This window comes from Haemaphysalis longicornis, unplaced genomic scaffold (genome assembly GCF_048455015.1).
Source record: "Haemaphysalis longicornis isolate Haplotype H1 unplaced genomic scaffold, Haemaphysalis longicornis Haplotype H1 scaffold_2, whole genome shotgun sequence".
Taxonomy (NCBI): Eukaryota; Metazoa; Arthropoda; class Arachnida; order Ixodida; family Ixodidae; genus Haemaphysalis; species Haemaphysalis longicornis.
In genome coordinates, this window is record NW_027526295.1 from 89,146,024 (window position 1) to 89,169,695 (window position 23,672).

The window sequence follows — 23,672 nt, forward strand, 5'->3', positions numbered from 1 at the left end:
AATTTAAAAGATGTGTATGTGATTACGTTTGCAAATAACTCTGTTAGCCATCTCACCCAGCGAACAAGTACACGCAGGCGTTGATAAGCACTTCTCTGTGGGAAAGTCGCTGATCCCCTTGGTGTTCTGAAGAAGAATGTCGTTACATTTTACACTCATTTTTGGAGGCACATGAATCCAAATGCCTAGAGTTGCAGCAGAAATATATATCCGCTGGAGTAGTTACTAATGCTCTCGAAGGCTTTCATAGCAATACAGAAGCGGGTCGCACATTTAACATGGACGTTTAAAGAGCAGGGTGATCTTTGCAGAAGGCAGGCTGAACATTGGGTTTTAAAGGGAGACAGGAAGTGTACTCAATATTTGCACCGCACGTCCCGGGTAGAAATTAATAAATGTTCCGCCGGCGGTTCCCTACGATTTTTTTCATGGTGGCGTGATTTTTCGTTCCACCGAAAATTTACTTTCGGCTGAAATCTTTATTTTAATATTTGAAAGAGTGCGAGGGTCAAATATGCCAGCATTTACGTGAGCCTAAGGCCGCCATTATTGTCAATAGCTTATAAGCGATACAGGCATCCAGATCTTCTGATCTATACAAGAACATGTAGAAAAGTCAATGTTTTTTTGAAAACAGCTTATTGTTTCGCATGTATTGAATTGACTACTGGGAAAGAAGTGAAAGTGCGAATGCAAAATAGTCTGCTCACGGTCAGAGTGACTGGCGTTTTCTTTGTCTAAGAGGAATTGTAGGAGGTCGCACCTCTTGCCCGTCTGGAGAATAAAACGAGAGAAATTGTACGCGTATTTTGCTCACTTTGCTGCATATGTTGTCAAAATTGCAGTCTTCTGGCGCCCCTTCCATGTAAATGCTCCTTCTCTCTCCCCCGCCAACCTATCGATCTCCTCCTCTCCCGTCTCACTTATCCCACGATAAACACGATAGAGATTTGCTCAAGTGGAACCAATTTTCCCAGGCCTGTCACCAATCTAAGCGCAATTACAGTCAGAAAAACCTGCCTTATTAGTCACTTGATTGCTATTTCTTCAATTATCCCAACAAAATTACTCTTGTTGGCCGCGGTACACGTCTATACACACATTTCTAATTCTAAGGACGCATCCTACTTACTATGTTCACCGTTAGTCAGGAGCAATTATGGAGGCGTGGGGATGCTGGCGTTGCGTTCTTGTATCGCATTTCGGAGGCCGCTGGTTGAAATCCCACTGGGAGCTAAGCACACCAAAGTTTGCACTTTTTTATGGGAGTTTGCGTGAGAAATGTGGCGCAATTTCAAGCATTCGTTCACGTGCTTTTTATATATCTGAGATTTTGTGTACCATTCGTTGACCATTTTGTCTTCCAGAAACGCGGAATTGTGGACCTACAGAATAACTGATGCTTCAGCAGAAAAACGCGTTCATTTCACAGTATTTCATTACAACGCTTGAGGACGATTGCTATGTGCCATTGAACGTGTGACGGTTCAAAGTTACACACGAATGGGTGAACGGCTTGCAACGAACAGAAGCACACATTTTGTGCCTATTCATTAAACCAGTCGGACATATGCAACCGGCCTGGCTTTTAGGGTTAAACATGTCGTTTCATTTGGAAGCCGTCCTTACTCTGGAAGACTTAGCAGGTGTCTATGGCACACGTCTTGATGGATCAGTGGCTAAGCCGTTGTGCTGCTGAGCGGAAGCTCGTGGATTCAATACCGACTTCGGTGGGGGCTTTTAAGATTGAGACAAAAAGAAAAGGCGACCACGTGTTTAAATTTCGGTGCCCGTTATGATCTCTAGGTGGTCGAAGTTAACCCGGAGCCCTCTACTATGGCGTGCCCATAGCCCAAGCGTAGCTTCAGCGCATTAGACCCCTAAAACAAACTAAATTAGTGTCTTTACTTTAGACACGTTTCTGAAAAGGGTAGTGCGCCTGTGAGATTTTCTTATTAATAGTACTACCCGCCAAACTACCCCAAGAGCATGGAATGTATGAGAAAACGTAAGGCGTATATTCTCCTTTGTTGCAAAAGTCTACGTATGCGCAGTAAGTTTATTCTGTGAATATATGCGCTGTACGTTTATGCGCAGTACGCTTATTCTTTAAAACCCAACTGGTACCGTCCCACAAACTCAGCATCATCTATGACCGTTCTTCAATCGCTGACTGCATATTTCTTGATTTTTCGATAGCGTTTGATAAAGCCTCCCATAAGTTATTGTTATCTTAACGTCACCAACTATATCTTGACCCTAAGCGTGTTACTTGGTTCGAAATATTTCTGAACAATCGTTTCCAGTGCGTGTCAGCTAACACTTGGTACTCGCAAAATCCTGTTCGTTCTGGGATGCCACAAGGTTCCGTACTTGGTTTTCTGCTTTTTCTTATCTATATGAACGAACTACCTCCTGAAATATCTTCTTCCGCAAACATACATTTGTTTTCCCACGATTGCGTTCTTTTTCGTGAAATAACGTGAAATGATGAAGTCGCCGCCATCCAAGCGGACCTTAATACAATTTCTGTCGGGTTTACGAATTGGTCAAGGCAACTAAACAACTTGCAAATGTAAATTTATGCGAGTAACGAGAACTTGTAACGCTCTGCATTCATGCTTCCTTAACAACGTAGCTTTAGACACTGTAACAGTTGACGGTCTTTTTCTTGTTTACCACAGGTTTACCTCACTGATGTAAAAGAAACCACTCCTGCGTGGGCCGCGAAAGACCTTCAATATTGTACAAATAAATAAATAAATACATAAATAAATAAATAAATAAATAAATAAATAAATAAATAACTAAATAAATAAATAAATAAATAAATAAATAAAATTACAAGACTTATCATCAATACAGCTTAATTAATTTTAAAGGTGAGGGCCGCCCAAGGCCTTCAATATAGTGCAAATAAATAAATAATCAACAAAATGAATAAAATTAGAAGACCTATCATCAATACAGCTTAATTACTTTTAAAGGTGATAGACTTTTCTCGGTTACTTAATCCTGAAAAATTTAGGTCTGTCTGACTCAACATCTGGCTTTCTGTCCTTTGATTAGGCCAACCGGTAAAAAGTTTAAGGAATTCTAAATAGCGAGATTTATTATACAACCAAACTTTTCCAAACCACTATACCTAAGAGCACACTTGATACTTTTCAACGTTGTGCGGCAAAAATAAAACACTAGGCACATTTCACGCAAATCATCGGTATATAGGTTGGATTTGCTATGTTTTTAATTAAAAATAGCGATTGCCGTTTTTGCAGTATAAAATAAAAAAATCGGCGTTGAAAACAATGTTCTGACTTAAAACACAAAAGGCGCTTGCGTTCAATACTAGACCTTGCAGGGGCATTGCAAAAAAAGAGGGTTCAGATAGATGGCCAGCACGCAGTAGAGCACGAGAAATATGATATGACTTGTTCAAACATCTACCGCGTTTATGCGGGGAGGAGTGAGACGGGGTGACACTGTGGGGGTTGAGAGAGGAGGAGAGACGCATTTACGTGGCAGTAGGGAGAGCAGAAGACAATCGTCGTTTGACGAAATTTTCATTGAAGTGAGCGGATATCTGAACAAATTTTTTCTATAAACACCACTATAATAAATTCTTATTATTCATTGCTTAAACCTATAGCTATACAGAGCACTGCGTGTTAGTATGTTTTTTTCACAAATAGAAGAACATGAAGTTCAAATTCGCGTTAAGGCGATTACAAAGAAACCTTGTAGGCTACGAGTAACATCGAAATTTAAATGTATAGTAAGCTGTTTTGGCCCCACAAAATTATGTGGCGTGGTCCAGAGTTTCCTTCGTTTTATATCTCAGCGGACGAAATACTCACACTAACAAAATCTCGAACGGCAAGCTCGGTAACCACACGAAGTAGAAGTTTCTCAACGCACACAAAAGAAATGAACGCTCTTACTGAATTATTGTGTCTCCGTCGTTCGACGATCGGCTTCATTAAGGCTTCAAGCATTGTGATGAAAGAATCCGTAAGCCAGCCAGTCATGTTTACAAGACCTAACCATATGCATTGAAGTTCTGGAACGCAATCTGAAAAAAAGTTATTTCATTACAGTTTTGTCGTCTTATTTACATATAAATTTGATAACTTGGCACTTGAAATTTATTGTGCAAGAGCAGATACGCGGAGTGGCTGCGCTAGCAAAACAATACTCTTCGAAAGAAGCACACACTATTGCCTCTAGGGCTTTGTTCAATACCGCAGTATCTGTGCATATTATTTTGTGCACATTTAACACTTCCATAGCCTTCAGAGTACGGACACACTGAAAATAGTACGGGCCAGATTTCTTGCGGTCTGCCCCGCAAGCGCGTACTCTCCAAGAGACGAATGCGAAGAAAAATGTGAGATTCCCCTGAAATTCAGCCATACGGCTACAAATAAAAGCTGTACAGCATTCTCAGAATTGATTGATTGATTGGGGGGTTTAACGCGCCGACGCTTCACAGGCGATGAGGCGCGCCGTAGTGGAGGGCTCCGAATTAATTTTGACCACCTGGGGATCTTTAACGTGCGCCGAAATCTCGTACACACGGGCGTTTTTGCTTTTCGCCTCCATCAGAAAAGCGGCCACCGCGGCCGGGAATCGAACCCGCGAGCTTTCTGAGAAACTTCGCAGTTGTAGAAAAATTCAGCAAGTCCAGCTTTTGAACCAGGGGCCACCGCAATCTTGGGCAGTCGGTCTACCAACTGAGCTAACCAGGCTTTTAGCCCTTTGTAGCGTTAGAGGGAATTGATCAACAACTTGAAGTGAGGAACAGGTGTTAATCGACCAGATTTGGGGGGGGAAGCCCCCTGAAGTAAACCTGTACAAAGGAAAGTCTGACATCCAACTTAATCTACCTTGGCGAATTTCCCTATATCTAGCAGAATAACACCTGTCCTTTACGGGAATAAAGCGTCTTGATCACTACTCAATGTCTTCACCGCTTCCATCGTGGTTTTCGATTTAAACTGAAGTCTGCTTACGAGCTTTTAATGCCAGGAGATTGTCTTCCCCTGCTTCACTGGCTCCTGTCGTCACGGCTGTATCGCTTGGATACCATGCTCATTCTATGAAGATTCCATAATACTCGTTCGTAAATTCTCAGCGTTGATCTTGGATTATTATGGCCCCACACCATCTCAAGATGGTCGGCCAATGGCGATGACAACTTTGTCAAAACGTCACGGCCGATTCACTAACACCCGTTTTTCTTCAACGTCCACCTGTTCACACAACATTCCCGCATACCCATTCGTGGGGATATGCCAATGAAGGTGACAGCTATCGTCAGCGGATCACGGCTGATTCATTAATTCGCAGTGTCACGACGCTTTCACATTCAAAGAACGTACACAGATTGAAGAGCGCCCAGTATTTATTCAATTAAAGCCACTGAGACGTCCTTTGTAAGTCATAAATGTGTCGCAAGCCGTTGTCAAGCACTGGAACGTTATTTGGTGACCAAAAGGCTTCCGCAATGTGGGACTGAATTGCAGTTGGTGAAAAAAGAAGTGACCGACTTCAACTTCCACGATAAGCGAAACCTGGCTGTCTGAGTGGAATAAGTAACACAATAGAAGTAGAGCCCACTAAGCCGTGGCCGGGCTACTTGATAGCCTCAAGCCAACGCTTGGAATTGCTGTAAAACATGAACACTGATGCAGCCTTTTCAAGCAGTTGACTGATGGTACACTAGGTTGCACTCTTTTGAAAAATAAAATGCTGTGCACCGGCTTGTAAACTTCTACAGTCTAAAAGAGCCTACCTTCTGTACATGAATACGTAGGGTGATGGGCTTCGTAATAAGGAATTAGAACATACTCGCCAGCAGTGCGATGCCACCAAGTCCGATGCTTTGCAGCAAGCGCACAGCTGCGTCGGTGAGAAGGTCTAGGGGACCACCCGTTGGAGCTGTCAAAGCACCCATTTCGATGCCGAAGCCAGCCTTCATTGTAGCGTCCAACGCGTATCTTCTCATCATCGGCATGACATTGACCGATATTCCAGCAGCACTGTCTTTTGCGATGCAATCAGCCATTTTGTCAGAGGAGGTCTCGAAGACAAGGAACGCCTGGGAAACAAACGCTTTTGGAGTCGCCGACAAGCACAAAGGCTTTGGGAAGAAAGACAGTCCGTCTGGCTCATGCTCCTGTCTTCTCACGAACGACTTAATATTTTGCGCAGTACGAAGAAAGAGAAAAATTGAACATCGCCACCAAGAAAGCAACAAAACAAGCGCTGATCCTTCTATTGGGCTTGTCCATGGTTAGACTATATGGCGACACAACACTGTCGACGAGCGAACTCAAGGACATCCGTCCATCTAAAACGTCGCCTCGCACAAATAGAAATGTGCCAAAAGGTCTTTGAGCAATTAAATTTGGCCAAGGACGTGGTGCTTACAATGAGTATGGACCTCGTGGCCAGGGCCACCCTGCTGTGAGCCTTCACTGAAGAAGCAGAACTAGCGGAAACAAACAAAAGCGAAAAGCCGTAACTACAGACTCACAAGAAGAATGTAATAGTCTAACTTTGGACTGTGCTATGACCATTTACATAAGGCATACTGTCAAGCTAGCCCCTAGGAGCTTTTGTGGGCGCCGGCCCCCTTTTCTGTGGAGGGCAATGATGAAGCCCGCCTCATGGTCCGACGTTTCGTCGACCAGGCTCCGGAGGACTCACCTAAACGTACACCTCTCGTGACGCACCAGGAAGATAGAGAACACTACAGAGTCACTCGCACAACACTTCCATTCTCTCACACACTAAGACAGTCCCAAGGGACCATGATAAGACTCGTCCAAACAAAGACGCATCTCAGAAACAACATAAATACATGTGATATTTCCAAATCATCTTCGAGTCTAAGGCAAATTCTGTGCGCACTCAGGAACACGCAATCACCTTATCTTCGAATTCAAAATGCCCCGTTTTATGACAGCTGCCCCTCCTCTACGGCTCCTGCTGAACAAGCTGATGCGAATCATCTGTTAAGGACGAGCCATTCACCACAGTCGGCGAGAAGTCGCCACCTTCGAGGCGCAGGCCTCCATCTTGGAAGACCCACCGACCTCGAGTGGTGGCTCTGGAGACCGAACGACCGCCTTCTTCATGCCTTTCTCTTCTAGGTGGATTCTTACCTCTACTTGCAAAAATGTTAGTTTTATTCCATCGGACATGTTATCGGCAATATAAAACAACACTGATTTGCCCCCTCCACCCCTTCTTATTTGCGTGACCTATGGGAGACACCGCTGTCCAGCTCCCGCCTTTGCGATTAGGACCTGATGGTTTAGAGAGGCGTAGTGCAGTTGTGTTTGGCTAGACAATCAGCTAAAATCATGGGCAACCTGTCATAAACATGAAAACTCTAAACGCGGCCGTTTGTTTTCTTACTGATCAAACAAAGGGCCTCCCCCGCGGAAAGTTGAGACCACGATTTCATAATAAAGCATTTCTGAAAGCCATACTGGCATATACAATAAGAAAACAAGTTGAGTGACAAAACGTTTCCAACACCTGCGACAGCTTGCTTGTCGTAAAGGCCGGACTGACAGTTCGCCGTAGAGATTTGAAGCGGGACCCAGGTGCAGTGAACAACAGTGCGTCCGGATGTACCGGGGCAGGCAGGACGCTTAGCACTGACTGCAAAGGAAGTTGAAGAGGGGAAGGAACTTTGTTTTAACAGTCTTTATTTTCCTTTTAGCGCGCAATAAAAACAGTTGTTGCGGATTCGGAGGACTCGTTATTATAGCTGACGTTATGCAGAACTTTATTGCTAGGCTACCCGGAAAGATCGAAAGTTGCAGACCTTCATGCCCTTGCTAGTCAGTTGGTCCTCAGACGTACCCCACACCAATGTCGCAAAGCTTTGTCATTTTGCCACTTTGTTTAAGTTTTTTAGCGCGAAATAAAAACATTTGTTCCGAATGCTGACGTTCGGCAGAATTTTGTTGCTACTAGTCCAGATAACACCGAAAATTGCATATTGTTTGGGCCTCTCTACTCAGGTGGTCCTCCCACATACCCCACACAAATTTGGGAAAGCTATGTCGCTGGACGTAGTTTTATTTCAAAGCGTTTTCCTGCTCACTACAAACGTAATGGCCTAGCAGGAGCATTCGCGTCCTCATTTTCCGGGTGCGTTTGAATACGCCCTTAGAGATGCAACTAGTGTCAGTGCCACGCACACGCACAGAATAACTCACACACTACTGTGGTTATTTTAAATAAAAAACCAGAAAGACTTATCTGCCAATTTATGTATTTCTTTATTTGAACGTGCACACCAAGAGCCCTAGACCTTCTTGGGTAGTGCCCTGTGAAAGTACAAAACGACAGAAAAAACAACAAAAAACGAAATATCGGTGTGGTGCTACACACTTGAAACGCGGTGTAGCACCACGCGCCCCCGCACGCGCACGCACGCACGCATACGAACATACGTACTCACATACACGCACGTATGTGTATAGAGCTTCATATATACTCTCATTTTTAAGAGCACGCTTGAACGACCTAATCTTGTCAGAAAAGGCGTCCAAGAAGAAACAAAAAAATTCCCGCGCCTTCCCGCGAGGGGAACACGAGTAAATGCAGAGCATTGGGGCCTCAGTACTGGTTGAAGGAAGTGTTGCTTCCATCGCTTCTTCCGTGATGCTGGAGTAGCAGACACGAGTAAACGTGGGCACGAGCGTCAACCAAGGAAGGAAGGAGCAACGCAGTGACTGAAACACGAGCGACCACTAGCCGCTATATTTGCAGCGCGCGCAGTAGAGGGAGAGCAGTACGGGGGGGAGAGCGCGCATGCGCAAGCAGCGCGCGCCCTTCCACGACCCACCGCGCTGCTATCACGCACCTGTTAGGCCGAGACCGCGACGGAGCGAACGGGCTGACTACGACGCATGCGCGCGCCAGCTTCTCAAATGAACAAAAATGAAGAAAGGAGAGAAACTGTCCTACCGCTCGGCGAGCCCGACAAAACAGGCGGCTGAGCAAGGGAGAGAGAACGTCAGAGCAGCCTTTTACACTCCAGCGTGAGATATTGTTTTGATGGGAGGACTTCTTCGAAGGCGGAGTGCAGATAGCATCCTCAACAGTTATTTTAGGCGTGTCTATAACATCACCTAGCGGCACAAATGCAAGTGGGGGGCCGCTATCACGTGACCAGAAATACGCAGACGGGAAGTGTTATGGGCATAGTTCGCCTATGCTGCCCGAGTCAGAAAGAATGGCGCCACCTGCCTGCAGAGTAATCCGCATAGGTGCCTGTCATTTGCACGTTTTAACGTTGCGCCAGAAGTTGCCCAGAGAACGAATAAGCAAGATTCCATAAAGTCGGAAAAAAATTTTTCGTCGCGGGCGAGGAGCATTTTCATTGGAGTGCTGTTCTTTGAATCTCGTGTAGGCGGACGTATCGTTAGTAGCTTTGCTTACCTTCTGGAGTTGACGCTTTCTACACCATGCGCTGCGGAGTTCTTTGTTAAACAAGTAAGGAAATCGACGAGGGCGCCTGGACTTTTTTGGTATGTGTTCATCCATTGCTTTTCGGGCAATTTTCGGGAGCTGCGGCGGGTGTACTAGGCGAAGTGTAGACTTGCTCCCACTTCGCCTCGTTGAGTGTTCTGTATTGCGCGTTATAATCACTACAACGAAAATAAAAACGGGAACTGTATGCGTAGCTCATAAGCCAGCTGTAACAATACCATGACAGTGAAAAGTTTAAATCGAAAGAAGTCAATTTGGACAAAGCGATGTCTAAGTCGTTTCCCGCGAGGTTAGGACGTAATACAGCTAGAATCAAAAGAAGTTAGAAAAGATAGCTGTTCTCAAAGAATTGCCAACATTTTCTCCTGTATTACACCATTCGTCCGGAATGTTGATATCGCCGAATAAAAGAATGTTGTGCTTGCCAGGGACTAAAGTTTCTGAGAGGTGCTAAAAGACGGACGCGAAAGGAGGAATGTCTAGAGTTTGATGAAGATAGTACACTTTAATCAGCAAGTTTTTTATACGTTCCACCTTTGCTTCGAAGCGCATTCATTTCCTGATTCTGGATCAATCCGGTAAAACGCAATCATCTACTTTCGGAACGGAATTGAAACCGATCCGCCGTACTTTTGGTCGGTATATTTGTAATTTCTGTCCCGGCGGAAGACCGCGTACTCGTCGGCGAATTAACTTCTGGAAGAAATTTGGTCTGGCAGACAGGTTTCTGTGATGAATTACACGTCAAGCACGACAAGGACAATATTATCGTAAAACTGTTGCGCTTTTGTACGTGGACTATCAAAGAACTGTTGCGCTTTTGTACGTGGACCATGTGAACGACGTCCAAACAGCAGTCTTATCTTTGCAAATAGCCGTGACCAATTTCGTCATCAACCGCCTGCGCGAACCCTCGGAAGCGTCGCGGAGGCGGTTGTGCGGTTGACTTTTGTTCAAGCTGCGCCGCAAAGGTGACAGCGAGAAGTTATATTGAACAAAACTTGCTTCGCATATAACGCCTCAAATCCAAAAACTACAACTGATATCTTGCTGTTAAGCTATCCGCCGCGGCGGCTCAGTGACTAAGGCGTTGAGCACCGCTAAGCCCGAGAACACCGTTTCAATTCAAGTGGCCCTTGCTGCTTCTAACCACGACGCCGAATAAAAACACCCGTCCACCGCATTGCACCTCAAACGAAGCGAAATATAACACGGGGAGTACGCAAATAGGGAAACCGCCGTGCATTAAGCAGGCAATTAACATAGAGAAAATTTTGGTGACGCAGGAAAGAATTGATTGGATGGCTGTGGAAGGTGCCTTCTGGCGTAATGCAGTTAACATAGGCGGCGGGGGGTAAAGGCAAGGTCTAGAAAAAGCACCCGTGAGGCATTTTTGTCCTTTACCTTGCATAAGCCGTGAATAAAGTCACATGCGTACTTTAAAGGCGAATAATTATCCTTATAGTTACATTGCGTATTCAAAATCACAAAACTCAAAAATATCAGCAAAGTTAAGGGGAAAGGTTTCCAAGAATTCATCGGCATGTTTATGAAAAATTCGGCTTTAGAAAACGTCTCGCGGTACGCTAACAGCTGGTGGTGTGCTATCTTTTCTGGTAATTAGGTATAAATCCAGAATGTAACAATATTATTCTCGGTAGCTTGGCCAGCATCTTGCGAGCACATTTTGATGCCCTCACAATACAGCGCAGGAATTCGCGAGTGAACAAAAGCAGCATTCCACTAAGATCTAGAGAACTTGATAATGTAGTCACACGTATATTACTTTTGGTTACAGTTAGCTTACTTTTATTTCGTGAAGCACATTCAACTAAGATTGCATTTTCACTTCCGAAATTTTCTTCCAAACACAATTTATTCGCCCTCAAGGGCGTTATACTGTCAACGTGCCGGAATTTATGAACACCGGTTACTTACAATTTATGTTTTAGTTCGAAGTCAGAAAATATCAATACAAACCCCACGGTCCGGGAACACGTGAAAGTCTGCAATGAGAACTTTCTTCAAAAGCTCGACGTCCTTGACCAAAAGGAATGGTGCCGCTCCGTTAAAGAACCTGTACGAAAACATTCGTAATGTTTTGGCAGTACATCGCTTGGGCAGACGTCCAAATTTATGTTTATCGGAGAAACCCAGAGCAAGCTTAGCAACCACCCATTCATTCTTAACAACACTTTAAGTAAATATATAACTGTATTTTAAACTGTATTTTAAAAAGCAGTGGTCACACCGATACAAACACATGGTCAGCAGGTTAGACCCCTGCAGTTATCGACGTAACATTTAGACAAAGGCGCACTAACATTACATCTATGTTGCACTTGAAATGTAGAAATTCATAGGAAATTCAAACAAACAACTTTATTTACAAACGCGGGTTTTCTAACGCCGACCAAAGTTACGTTTTAGATGCGACTGCATCTCATTGACTCGCCTTGTCCCTCCATACGGCGTTGTTGTCCGTCCACACCCCTCCCCCATTCTCCTCGCCGCGCGAGCTGCGCTCTCCGCCGCTCACCCCCTCTCCTCTCCGATAGCGAACACTCTCGCGTGAGGGTCATTGGATTGGATTCGATTGGCTTGGCTTGGCTTGGCTTGGATTAGATTGGATTAGATTAAAATGAATTGGATAGGATTGGATTGGATTAGATTTGGATGGGGTTGGATTAAAGTGGATTGTGTTGGATTGTGTTGCGTCATAGCCGCGCCACGTTGCGTCATAGCCGTGGCAGGGGGTTCACGGCACGTTTCACGCGATGGGAGAATCAACCTAACGGAAACAACAACGGGACCCCCTATGCGTCGCATCTACACAAGGGTTCCCGCGAGGGGAGGTGGGAGCAATTTTTAACCCTTTAGTTACGCCTTCTTTAAAGAGCTCCGAATTGATGGCTCTGGTGACATAAAAAAGGCATTTAACACTGTTCATCACTATAATCTCTCAAGCAAATCTAAACACTGCCTTTCGGGACAAATCCTTCATTGTCAATATGGGACTCACTAGAAACAGCTCATGTTCATTCAGGCTCTACATGGAGGAGCATATCCGGAATCCACCCGCGCGCCTCTGCTGTTCTCTCGGCAAATAATGGTTTCCCATTCAGTTCTCCTTGTACATCAGATAATTATTCAGGAGTGTTTATGCATGCTAACGACGTAATTCTCCCCGATGCGTGAATCAGCGTGGAAGATAACGAATTTAAATAGCATTTTGTACGTAGAAAGTTCTATATTATTTTCGGCTGGCAAGTTATTATTGAACATCACCCTCGAGTATCCAGACTTCGGCGCACGGTAAAGATTTCCCAGTGGTCAAAATTAACCTGGAGCGTTCCGTTACAGGGCACCTCATGGGCCACTCGTACCATCGGCGCGTTACACTCCCAAAAGTTTCAAGTACTATTGAAGATTCACAATCCTTGATGTAGTATATTTTCTTCGCTTACTAAATTTGGAAACGTAAGTTCTATCAGAATAGATGTCAGCAACCAACTTCTTGCTTCTTCATACACTCCTAAAAGCCCTTCAACGTCATTTTTGACGAGTACTCTTGATCAACCGTGTATTAAAAGTCTGAGATGTTTTCGTCGGTGAAATGTGTTTTGCTACAATAATTGCCGCTCAAATAGACATTGGGTTTGTTTGTTTCTCTTTTGGTTTTACTGCCCGGCCGCGCCCGGCGGTGTGATCTGTCCCCCCAGCGAAGCGCGTGTTCTATTCTTTATTTTTATGCCGCAATGGTTATCTTATTGTCATAGGAAGAGCGTTTCGCCCTAACATCACTAGCCTCGAATATATTCTTTGATCTACAACGTTCTAGATGTAAATCGATGGTTCGAAAAACACTCGCGCTGAAAGAAAAGCCTGCAGTGCAGACGCCGCGGGATTCGGATCGCCGACACTCGCTTGCATACGTCACTCTGCTGACTGCTGCTTCACCGCCTGTGTATTCTTTGAGTTGTAATGGGAGCACAAGTTCGCTCCAGTACATTGTTTTCCTTGAAATCAACTGCGTCGTCTCTGGCATCGCTACATCTTGTGGAGGTGCTGCGTACGCACCCTTTATGCTCCCAACAACCTCTGGAAGCCACCAAGCCCGCCCAAGTCGTGTCAGCCTTCAACCGCAAGGTCTTCAGCCAGAGTTTGGACTGCTTCCGGATAAAGTGAAGAAGACGTAAATACCACCATGATCAACAAAGGCACCATGACCAGCGCTACCAATCCTACCCTCGTCCTTTAGCAACTCAGGGTGCCCCCATCATTCAATGGGTCACCGTCTGAGGATCCCGAAGACAAGTTGGATCAAATCGAATGGGTTAGGCTGTTTAACCGATGGGACGACGCGGAGACACTGAGGCAAGTGTTCTTCTACCTTAAAGATTCTGCACGGATTTGGTTCAAAAACCATGAAAGCTCCTTTGAGTTATGGAACGATTTCAGAGCGCAAATGTTTAGCGACGTTTACCACGATTGTGCGAAAAGAGCAGGCCGAAGCATTGCTGCAGACGCGGACACAACACCCTATCGAAAGGATTGTTGTGTTGTCGAGGAGATGAAGAGGCTTTTCAGGCGTGCTGACCTTTGCATCACAGAAGAAAAGAAGTTACGCTTCATGATGCGCGGTGTGAAGGAGGAACTGTTTGCTGGACTTGCCCGCAACTAACCCTCGCCGAATTTGTGACCGAAGCTAGCATAATTAAGAAGGCCCTCGAAATAAGTGCTAAGCAGTATGACCGCAACTTTGTTGGCACGGCCAATGCGAACTATGTCGACAGCATGGGGATTTCTGCAGACAGCCTATGCGAGACTATCCGCGCAGTAGTGAGGGGGGAGCTGCGGAAACTTCTCCCAACGCCGCCGCAACCCCAAGTCGCTTCCCATACTGACGTCAATAGGGAACAAGTGCAGTAAGCCCTGGGAACATCCACAACGCCAGAAGCACCACGCATGCCGCAAGCCATGACCTACGCGGCTACTGCCCGTCAACTTCGTCCACCTGCACCGTATCGTAACGAAGCTTCATACCGTTGTCCCTGTCGCTGGCCAGGCCACCTGCTGTGCAAACCCCCGCCCCAAGGAAGACCGACGTGTGGCGAACGACAGATAATCGTCCGCTGTGCTACAACTGCGGAGAGGACGACCACATCTACCGCCGCTGCCCCAACAACAGGCTCGGCTTGCGAGGGTTCTCCGTCCACGCACCACGCCCCCGACCCGCACAGCGCCCTACTGAGATCTTAGAATGCCTGTGGAACACCAGCTGTGGACCAGCCCGTTTCAACCATTCGATGTCACCCTACCAATAACAGTCCCCAAAGTGCCGTGCCAATGCCGACTTCGCACGTAGAAGGTCCCCAGCCCACGCGGGGGAAACTAAAAGCAACAACTTCTGGAGGTGAAGTTGCAACCCGCCAGTAGATGAAAACTCTCCAACGACGCAACGACTCACCGAAGACCATGATTCACGACATGAACTTAGCCCGGCGACCCGCTATATCCCGGACGTGACTCCCGAACATGACGACAACGACACGGCGCGACGCGCACCCAATATGACCAAGCCTGCCGTCAAGACGCACAAGCCGAGATACGACACCCCGACGCACCCGGAACTCGAGCTAGGTGGTGCCGGACGTCCAGTTGCCCAACGACGGCTTTGATGTAGTCGCACTCACGACACCGGAGCGGACTACTCGGTGATGAGCGGATCATTCGCGTCTAAGCTGAAGAAAGTTACGATCAAATGCGATGGTCTGCACATACGCACCGCAGGAGGCCAACTCGTAATGTCGAATGGGACGTACATATCACGCGTCACCATATACAGTACGACGTACCCCGCTGCGTTCGTCATTTTACATAACTACTCCCGGGACGTAATTCCCGAAATGGACTTTTTGACTGAAAACAGCGCAATAATTGATCTGCAGACCAAGCCGACAACTTTTTCCTCTGATCACTTCACTACGCCACCACCTAACCCAGATCACCGTGCTGCTGTAAGGATTGCCGATGATCACGTCCCCCTGCCACACCACAAAAGCTTGATGATCGCCGTCTACTGTGAGGATGCTGCTCCTGACATCGACGCTGTCATAGAGAGTGACCAAAGGTTGCTTCTCAACCGCGGTGTCTCCGTCGCAAGAGGCACTGCGCGCTTTAAGCAATGCAAATCCCACGTTTTGGTCACCAATTTCACCTATGATAACCAGCATCTAAACAAGGGCGCTGCAATTGCGTACCTCGAAGAAACGGAAGAAGCAATTCAAGTGATCGCGGTCGCCAACTTTGAACGCGCACACGCAGATGCTTCCAAGCGGCTGCATCCTTTGTACGTGAACGCGGCGCTGTCGCGAGAAAATCGGGTCCGATTACTGGATTTGCTGCGTCGCTACAGCGAGTGTTCTTCGTCAAACTCAAAATTAAGTCAGACACCCCTAGCGAAGCACCAAATTACAACCGACGATGGAGCCCGACCAACCCGACAGTCACTGTACCGCGTCTCTTCACACGAGCAGGAAGCCATTCGGACTCAAGTGCAGGACATGCTCATCGACGACATTATACGGCCATTGAGAAGCCCCTGGACTGCGCAGGTCATACTCGTAAAGAAAAAAGACGGTACATAAGGTTCTGCATTGACTACCGGCGACTGAACAAAATCACCAAAAAGGAGGTGTACCCCCTGCCACGAATCAACGATGCCTTCGACCACCTATACCGTGCGAAGTACTTCTCATTGATGGATCTGAAGGCCGGCTACTGGCAAATTGAAGTGGACGAGAGAGACCGAGAGAAGACTGCATTTATAACATCGGATGGCCTATACGAGTTCAAGGTGGTGCCTTTTGGGCTATGCATGGCGCCAGCAACGTTTCAAAGAGTCATGGGCACTGTGCTAGCTGGCCTGAAGTGGCACATTTGCCTCGTATACCTCGACGACGTTGTGGTGTTCACCCGAACTTTCGACGAACACCTTGCAAGGTTTGAGTCTGTAATCGAGGCCATTCGTATGTCGAGCTTAACGCTGAAGCCTGAAAAATGCCGTTTTGCGTACGAAAAACTCAAGTTGTTCGGATACGTCGTCAACGCCGCGGGCGTCCTACCTCACGCGGAAAAAACTTCAGCCATTGCGAACTTCCCAAGGCCGAAAAACAAGAAGGGCGTGCGAAGATTTTTCTGACTCTGCGCATGCTACCGGCATATCATCGCAAACTTCGCACGCATTGCAGATCCACTCACGCGCTTGACGAAATTTAGCACCCATTTAAGCTGGGGAAAAACGAAGAAAAAGTATTCTGCGAGCTGCAAATCTTCTGCAAAGCCCACCCGTGCTGGCTCATTTCGACAAAAACGCCGGAAAAAAAATTCACACGGACACCAGTGATATAGACTTGGGTGCCGTCCTAGTCCAAAAGCAGAGCGGTTGCGATAAGGTAATCGACTATGCCAGCAGTGGTCTGTTGAACCAGGAGAAAAACTACTCTGCCTCTGAGAAAGAGTGCCTGGCTATTATAAGGGCGATTTCAAAATTTCGCCCTACGTGCATGGAAGACCATTCAAGGTTGTGGCAGGGCACCATGTGCTGTATTGGCTCGCCAATTTGAAGGACGCCTCTGGCCGTCTTGAGCAGTGGAGCTTGCGCCCGCAGGAGGTCGACGTTACAGCCGTCTATAAATCCAGCAGGAAACACACCCACGCCGATTGCCTGTCCCGCGCCCCCGTCAACCCACCACCACAAGACTCTGATGAAGACAGCACGTTCTTCGGAGTCGTGACTGCACTTGCCGCCCAGCAGCGTGCCGACCTCGACTTACGCGTGATAATCGACTACCTCGAAGGACGCAACGTCGCCGTGCTTAAAGCGTTCAAACGCAACTTACCAACATTCAGCCTGAAAAACTCCGTCCTCGTAAAGAAGCACTTCAGCCCCGGAAGGAGAACTCCTTGTCATCCCCGCGTACTCTCGTGACTTGGAAGCGTGGCACAACGACCCGTCCTTCGGGCATATTGGCACAGCTCGCACTATGGGGAAACTCAAGTCGAGGTGCTACTGGCCCAGCCTTACCTCTGACGTCACCCATTACGTCCGGAGCTGACGTGACTTCCAGGGACGAAAAACACCTCCGACGAGACCCCCCGGACTTCTGCAGCCAATCGCCGTCCAATCAAGGCCCTTCCAACAAATTGGGATGGACCTTCTGGGCACGTTCCCTACGTCACAATCCGAGAACAAGTGGATTGTCGTAGCGACAGACTACATGTAGCGCTACGCCGAGACGGCCGCTCTTCCGAGTTGGACTACACATGTCTTCGCGAACTTCTTCATAAACCAGGTTGTGCTGCGACATGCAGCACCTGAAGTCCTAATCACGGTCTGCGGAACGGCCGTCACTGCGGAGCTTATGCAAAGAATCTTACGCTGCAGCAACACGGACCACCGAAGGACGGTGTGCCACCCCCAAACGAACGGAGTTACGGAACATCTGAACAAGACGATCGCGGATATGCTGTCTATGTACGTACGTTGACGTTGAACACAACGCTTGGGACGAAGTCCTCCCGTATGTCAGGTTTGCGTACAACACGGCTATTCAGGAAACTACGCAGATGACACCGTTTGAGCTTGTCTACGGAAGACGACCGACCACGATGCTCGACACCATGCTTCTGCACGTAGAAGACGACGACCTCAACGTCGACTCCAAGGATACCTCCAACGTGCGGAGGAGGCCCGCCAGCTCGCTCGAGTTCGTATTACGGACCAGCAGCTTGTGAATGCCGGACACTACAATCTCCGACGCCGAGACGCCGAGTACCACCCTGGTGATCTTGTGTGAGTTTGGGCTCCCATCCGACGACGCAGACTCAGCGAGAAGCTTCTGCGACGGTATTTCGGACCCTACCGGAATCTACGACGTGTTGGCAACTGACCTAGGAGGTGGTCCCCGATAGTAGTTTCGGCACATCACGACGACGCACGCGGCCTAAAGTCGTCGACGTGTTCGCCTCAAACCTTGCTGCGCAAGATGACAGACTTTTTTTGTTGTTCTTGTTTGTTCGGACTGTTGTTTTATTTTAGCATCGGGTGGATGCACTCTTAGAGGGGGAGTAATGCCGCGAACTAGGCATTGGGTTTGTTTGTTTATGTTTTGATTTTACTGCGCAGCCGTGCCCGGCTATGTTATCTGTGTCCCAAGTGAAGCGCGTGTTCCATTCTTTATTTTTATGCCGCACGGGTTATCTCTTTTTGATACAGAGAGCGTTTCGCCTTAACGTCACTAGCCTCGAATAATCTTCTTTGATCTACAATGTTCTAGATGTAAATCGACTGTTCGAGAAACACTCGCGCTGAAATATAAAAGCCTGCTGAGCAGACGCCGCGGGATTTCGATCGCCAAATCTCGCTAGCGTACGCCAGTATGCTTACTTCTGCTTCGCCGGCGGTGTATTCTTTAAGTAGTTAGGGGAACACAAGTTCGCTCCAATAAACTCCTTTTCCTTGAAGGCAACTGCGCCGTCTCTGGCATCGTGACAATATCATAGCGAAAGGCCCATTTTTTAAATAGTGTAATTTTTTATTACTGGCTGGCTGTCACATAATTACCTTCCACGCTTTGTAGGCTTTCAAATGCGAAGAAATAGCGATATCTTGTTTTATAGGTCATCTCAGTAAACCATCATTCACCGATACGCAATCAATTACACTTATATTCAGTACAATGAAGGATGCTGGTCTGCCGAGCCGTATCGTAAAGTACAACAGGCGCTTTCATTTGTTAGTGTTTTCCTCTTGTTCTCGGGGCCCTGGGTACAATTTTTTCGACCTTCGGAAAACAAAAGCGACCGCCTATAGGTGCAAATTGCGATAAAGTTAGTACACGAATTGAAAAAAAGCCCCACTATTCACCTTCGTCTTAGAAACGTACTGGTTAAGTTGAAACCATCGAAACAAAATCTTGAAACTTCGTCTCTATCTAAGCACATGGCAGGTCCTTATCGTGCTTTATTGCGGTTGGCAGGTTACACGCCGCTGCGTTTCTATTGCGGGATTGAGTTGTGTAGGTGAACAGCCGGGCCTAGCCTGCAAATGCTGCACCCAAGCAGCGCCTCTTGTAAATTATTTGCAGCATATCAAGGGTCAGACAGTTTGCTTTTTAAAAAACGGCATGCCAATGTGCAACATGTCTTGCCTAGAAGAATGTGTTCGTTCAGGTTTATGATGCATTCAATAACAGAACGGGGAGCACCTCTTGTTTTACGTAATTAACATGTAGCTGATCTCGCTATGTCGCATTCCGTGGGGAGTTCATGAAAAGTGCCCGACATCCCAACTCCGCTCATACTGTTCTGAACTTCCTCTGATTATTTTCAATCTTAAGGATATTCTTGCTTTTGCTGGGCGCACTAACATACGAGCCCACTCTTGCCTGCATTCGGATATAGAAGCTAGTCGTCTTTATAGTATTCTGCAAGGCTAGTTGGTACGTATCCAAATGCCTGCATTAACTAACTTTTGTTTCTTACCTAGGAATAGCTCATTGCTTCGAGTGCTAATAGTAGAGTTGAATGTAATTTGTTATTTGACAAACGAAAGAAACGCTGGAAACTATGGAATATATAGTTGTTGTCAGAGACGCCACTGAAAACAGCAATTATTTATCATGTCCCGGTGGTATTTCTTCTACATCCTTGTGAACAAACCACTAGAGCCAGGATGCGCGCCCTTGTCTAAGTTCTTATCGGAATACTCCTATTAAAAACACGCATTTAGCCCCGGCATATCTGCAACGCATCTCACAGCACCGTGCGTCTGTCCTTATCTGCTTCTAAACAAAAACTATTTCCCTGATTCGGTCTCTTATTAATAATATTATTGTTGCCATAATAGGTAGGAATCAAAACATTTTACCACTAAAGAAGAAGGGGTTAAGACTGCAGGTAATTTATGTATAAAAACAGTAGATGCACAGAGGCTGATGGCCCTTTTACTAGGGCCATGACTACAAAAGGCAACTATTTTGAACGTGCAAATTCAAACGCGCACACAACGGCAGAATGTGAAACAAAAAAATGAAAAAAAAGGTGCGCTATGCGCAAATGATCATTGCCCTGAGAGGAAGCTATTCGCAAAATATTACCAGGCCAGTTGAAATATTTCAAGAGTCGGGGGTGGGTGTTTAAAGGGATCGTGCAACACTTTTTTCACCTTTTTGAAATCCTAAATGCTTGCAGAACGTAGTCACCCAACAGACCATTACTTAGATTAGTGGGTTGAAAAGTACCAAAGCCATAAATAATTGTTCTATGCCCATCGAATAACTTGTAAACTCACTCAAAAGCATTTTCTCTTTCCTAGTCTGGACGTTCTTCGACGGCTCGCATTACCTCACTAAGGCCATGTAGCGGCTGTTGGCCGGTTTTCCTTCATTTGCACAATGAGCGCTTTTCGATAGCACCTTTACAAAAAGCCGCAACAACAAAGCAGAAACGCAAGGCCTATCTGGTGCGACGTGCAAATCTCGCAGTGCCTCACCGTGCTGGCTATAACTATAGCTTTCGCAGTGGTTCCAGACGCGAAGGAAAGAGTGAAAGCGCTTATCGAAAGTGTTGTAGGGTCCCTTAAGGCGTGGTGGCTACTTTCCCACTAAGGCTACCTTCACGTGCTCTTTATTGCGACTTGTGTAACTTTGCGCGTTCTCTCTGAATTTGGAAAATTCTATGAACAAAATTGGTTAGCTGCAGTCCCTGCATCCAAATACCTGGCTATCCCTGCATTCAAATATTACAAGGCGCTGTCAGGTAATTCCAAAGTCGAAGCGTTTTCAACTTCTACAGTCGTGCGCAAAATTGTTTACCCGTCGGAAAGCAAGCCGTTCCTAATACGCAGTCTGCGTACAAAATCTGAGCCTCCTGCACAGGTACGCGGTGCGGATTTAGTTCTAGAGCGTGCAAAATAACAGCAACTGTTTCGCCAGGCCTTGCAATCACGCAAAGTGCGCGCGTACACGTTTCTCATGCGCACTGTATCCACGCTAAGAAATCACGTGGCAAACACTCACCCAACAATATTGCCGTATTGCTCGATCCAGTCACTGAATGCACGTGCCGCTCCCTGGTTTTGTAAACGTGAAAAAAGGTGACAACAGTTATTTATTACCCTCTTACCAAAACAGCACTCTTCTCACTCTTGTTGCTGCCTCAATGTTCACCATTCGGACAGAAATAGTTTTGCACGTTTTCACCAGGACTCTGTACGCGTTCAAAGCTTATTCTAAAAAGGTTAATGAGCGCTATGCGTAGACAAACACACAATACGCCGATTTTTGCGGCGGCGTTTGAGTGGCCATATGTAAATGCAATGCTTAAACGAAAGAGTCAGTGACTACATCGCAAGCTTGTTTCTTTGAAGGCAGCGACATTGTCTTAGGTGCACAACTAACAGAGCTGCACCCTATCAGCCACAAATTCAACGGTTTAGCATGCAGCGCTATATGCACCAGATAAATAAGTATGCAGGCATCAGGCGCGTCTATTTCGGTTTCGACGCCTATATGTGAAAGCTGATCCCAAATTCCATGCCAAACTGCGTGCTAAGGGTCGTCGTTTCACACGGGCTGCCTGTCTGTTACCGCCCACCTGTGTTTTTTTCTAGAACTTCTACCCGCTGTTCGTCTTGGGCAGTCTTATTAAATGTTCGTTGTTAAAGTCGCACGGAGAACAAAGCAGTCGACTTCAGACCAGCCTTTTCTACCTTTTGGTATCTATAGCGCGTCAGCATAGCGAGTCTGCGTCGTTTTACTCTGCGAGTAACCCCCTCATGAGAGTTACACCTCCACGTACAACTTTGTGGAGGTGGGGAGAGACTTTATATTCTTCATGGCATCAGGACATTACTTTATTCTATCTGGTTGGAAAGGCACACAAAGATATTTAAAGTAAGGCATGAAGCAAAACATTGCAGTTGTTGCAATGGGAACCTTAAGGTTCCGTGCGGGGAATTTGATTCTTTAGGGGAATTCGCGGCTACAATTTTGGCAAAACGAAAAACAGGGAATAGCGAATAGTTGTTGAGAATGTTACGATTTTTGGACTAAAGGCGAAAAATGTCAGGAAACTGGATTTCGCATCATTTATTACTATGTTGTTTTTATAAAAGTTCTCTTGACGCTTCGATGTGTTTATGCTCTAAAATCTGCAGTAGTGTTCCCGGAAGCCACAATCATCTAAGACCGCTTCCAATCCACTTCATGAAACAGAACGAAGCATTCAGGAAAGAATACTACATGAGAAAGCTGGTAAAGTGTGAAGCGGTGGCGGCTGAAGGGCTGATGCCCGTTCGCATCTATTTCTGCGCAATATAGTAAACTGTATTTAGGTTTCGTCTTAGTTCGCGTGCCGCCAGCAAGAAATGTCGCCAAAAGTACCACCGCTGTGATAGAATTACCACAATTAACTAACAGCGTCTTGTTCTTTTTTATACGGGCAGTTTTACCCTATTCATTTAGCATATAAAATATTCATGCCGTTTGGTACAGAGTTTTGAAATGCATAGTCAAATGCGGCTGAGCGGCAGATGTAATAGAATTTAATTTACCCTGAAACTCTGGTTCTGTAAAACAGCGGTGGCGTCCGAAAGGCTGCGTAAAGTACACATAGATGGTTGGGCTAACGGCAAAACCCGACCAGGAAGGCACTTTAGATCTATCATCTGCGAAAGGGAATGCCGGGAAAATTCCACGGAATTCTTCAAAAACCTGCCGGGGAAAATGCTGGAAATAGGGCGTTTGTGAACGTAGAAATATGTCTTTTTATCCTCATCAGGCAACAGCACTGATTGTGGAGCTGCAGGCAAGAAAGCATCGAGCCACATTTTAGAGTTAGCTCGCAAATGCACGCTTTGTATCATTTGTGATTACTGAGCACGCTTTTGAGGCAACGTTTATTATGTAGCACATGTAAGCAGATACGTTGTGCTCGGTTGACCACAACCCTTCCACTAGAACATCTAATGTGCGTGCTTTAACCTTTTGGACACATGCACTGGAACTTCTTATGAAAACGCTGCTATTGTAATTTGTGTCTGAGGTCCTCTCCAGGGCAACAAAGTTTCGGAACTCAACCGCTAAGTTCCC

General features: G+C 46.4%; 1 protein-coding gene across 1 annotated transcript in view; it reads right to left on the reverse strand.

Moving 5' to 3' along the window:
• The window catches only part of LOC144167240 (cytochrome P450 3A24-like), a 53,889-nt gene that overhangs the window by 24,672 nt on the left and 5,545 nt on the right, over positions 1-23,672 (reverse strand). Inside the window, exons 3-9 of the mRNA XM_077696579.1 lie at positions 21,600-21,652; positions 11,497-11,593; positions 7,549-7,674; positions 5,851-6,100; positions 3,942-4,072; positions 711-774; positions 57-126 (exon numbers count right to left, since the gene is read on the reverse strand). Coding sequence (XP_077552705.1) covers positions 57-126; positions 711-774; positions 3,942-4,072; positions 5,851-6,100; positions 7,549-7,674; positions 11,497-11,593; positions 21,600-21,652 — 791 coding nt within the window. The remainder of the gene's footprint in view (positions 1-56; positions 127-710; positions 775-3,941; positions 4,073-5,850; positions 6,101-7,548; positions 7,675-11,496; positions 11,594-21,599; positions 21,653-23,672) is intronic.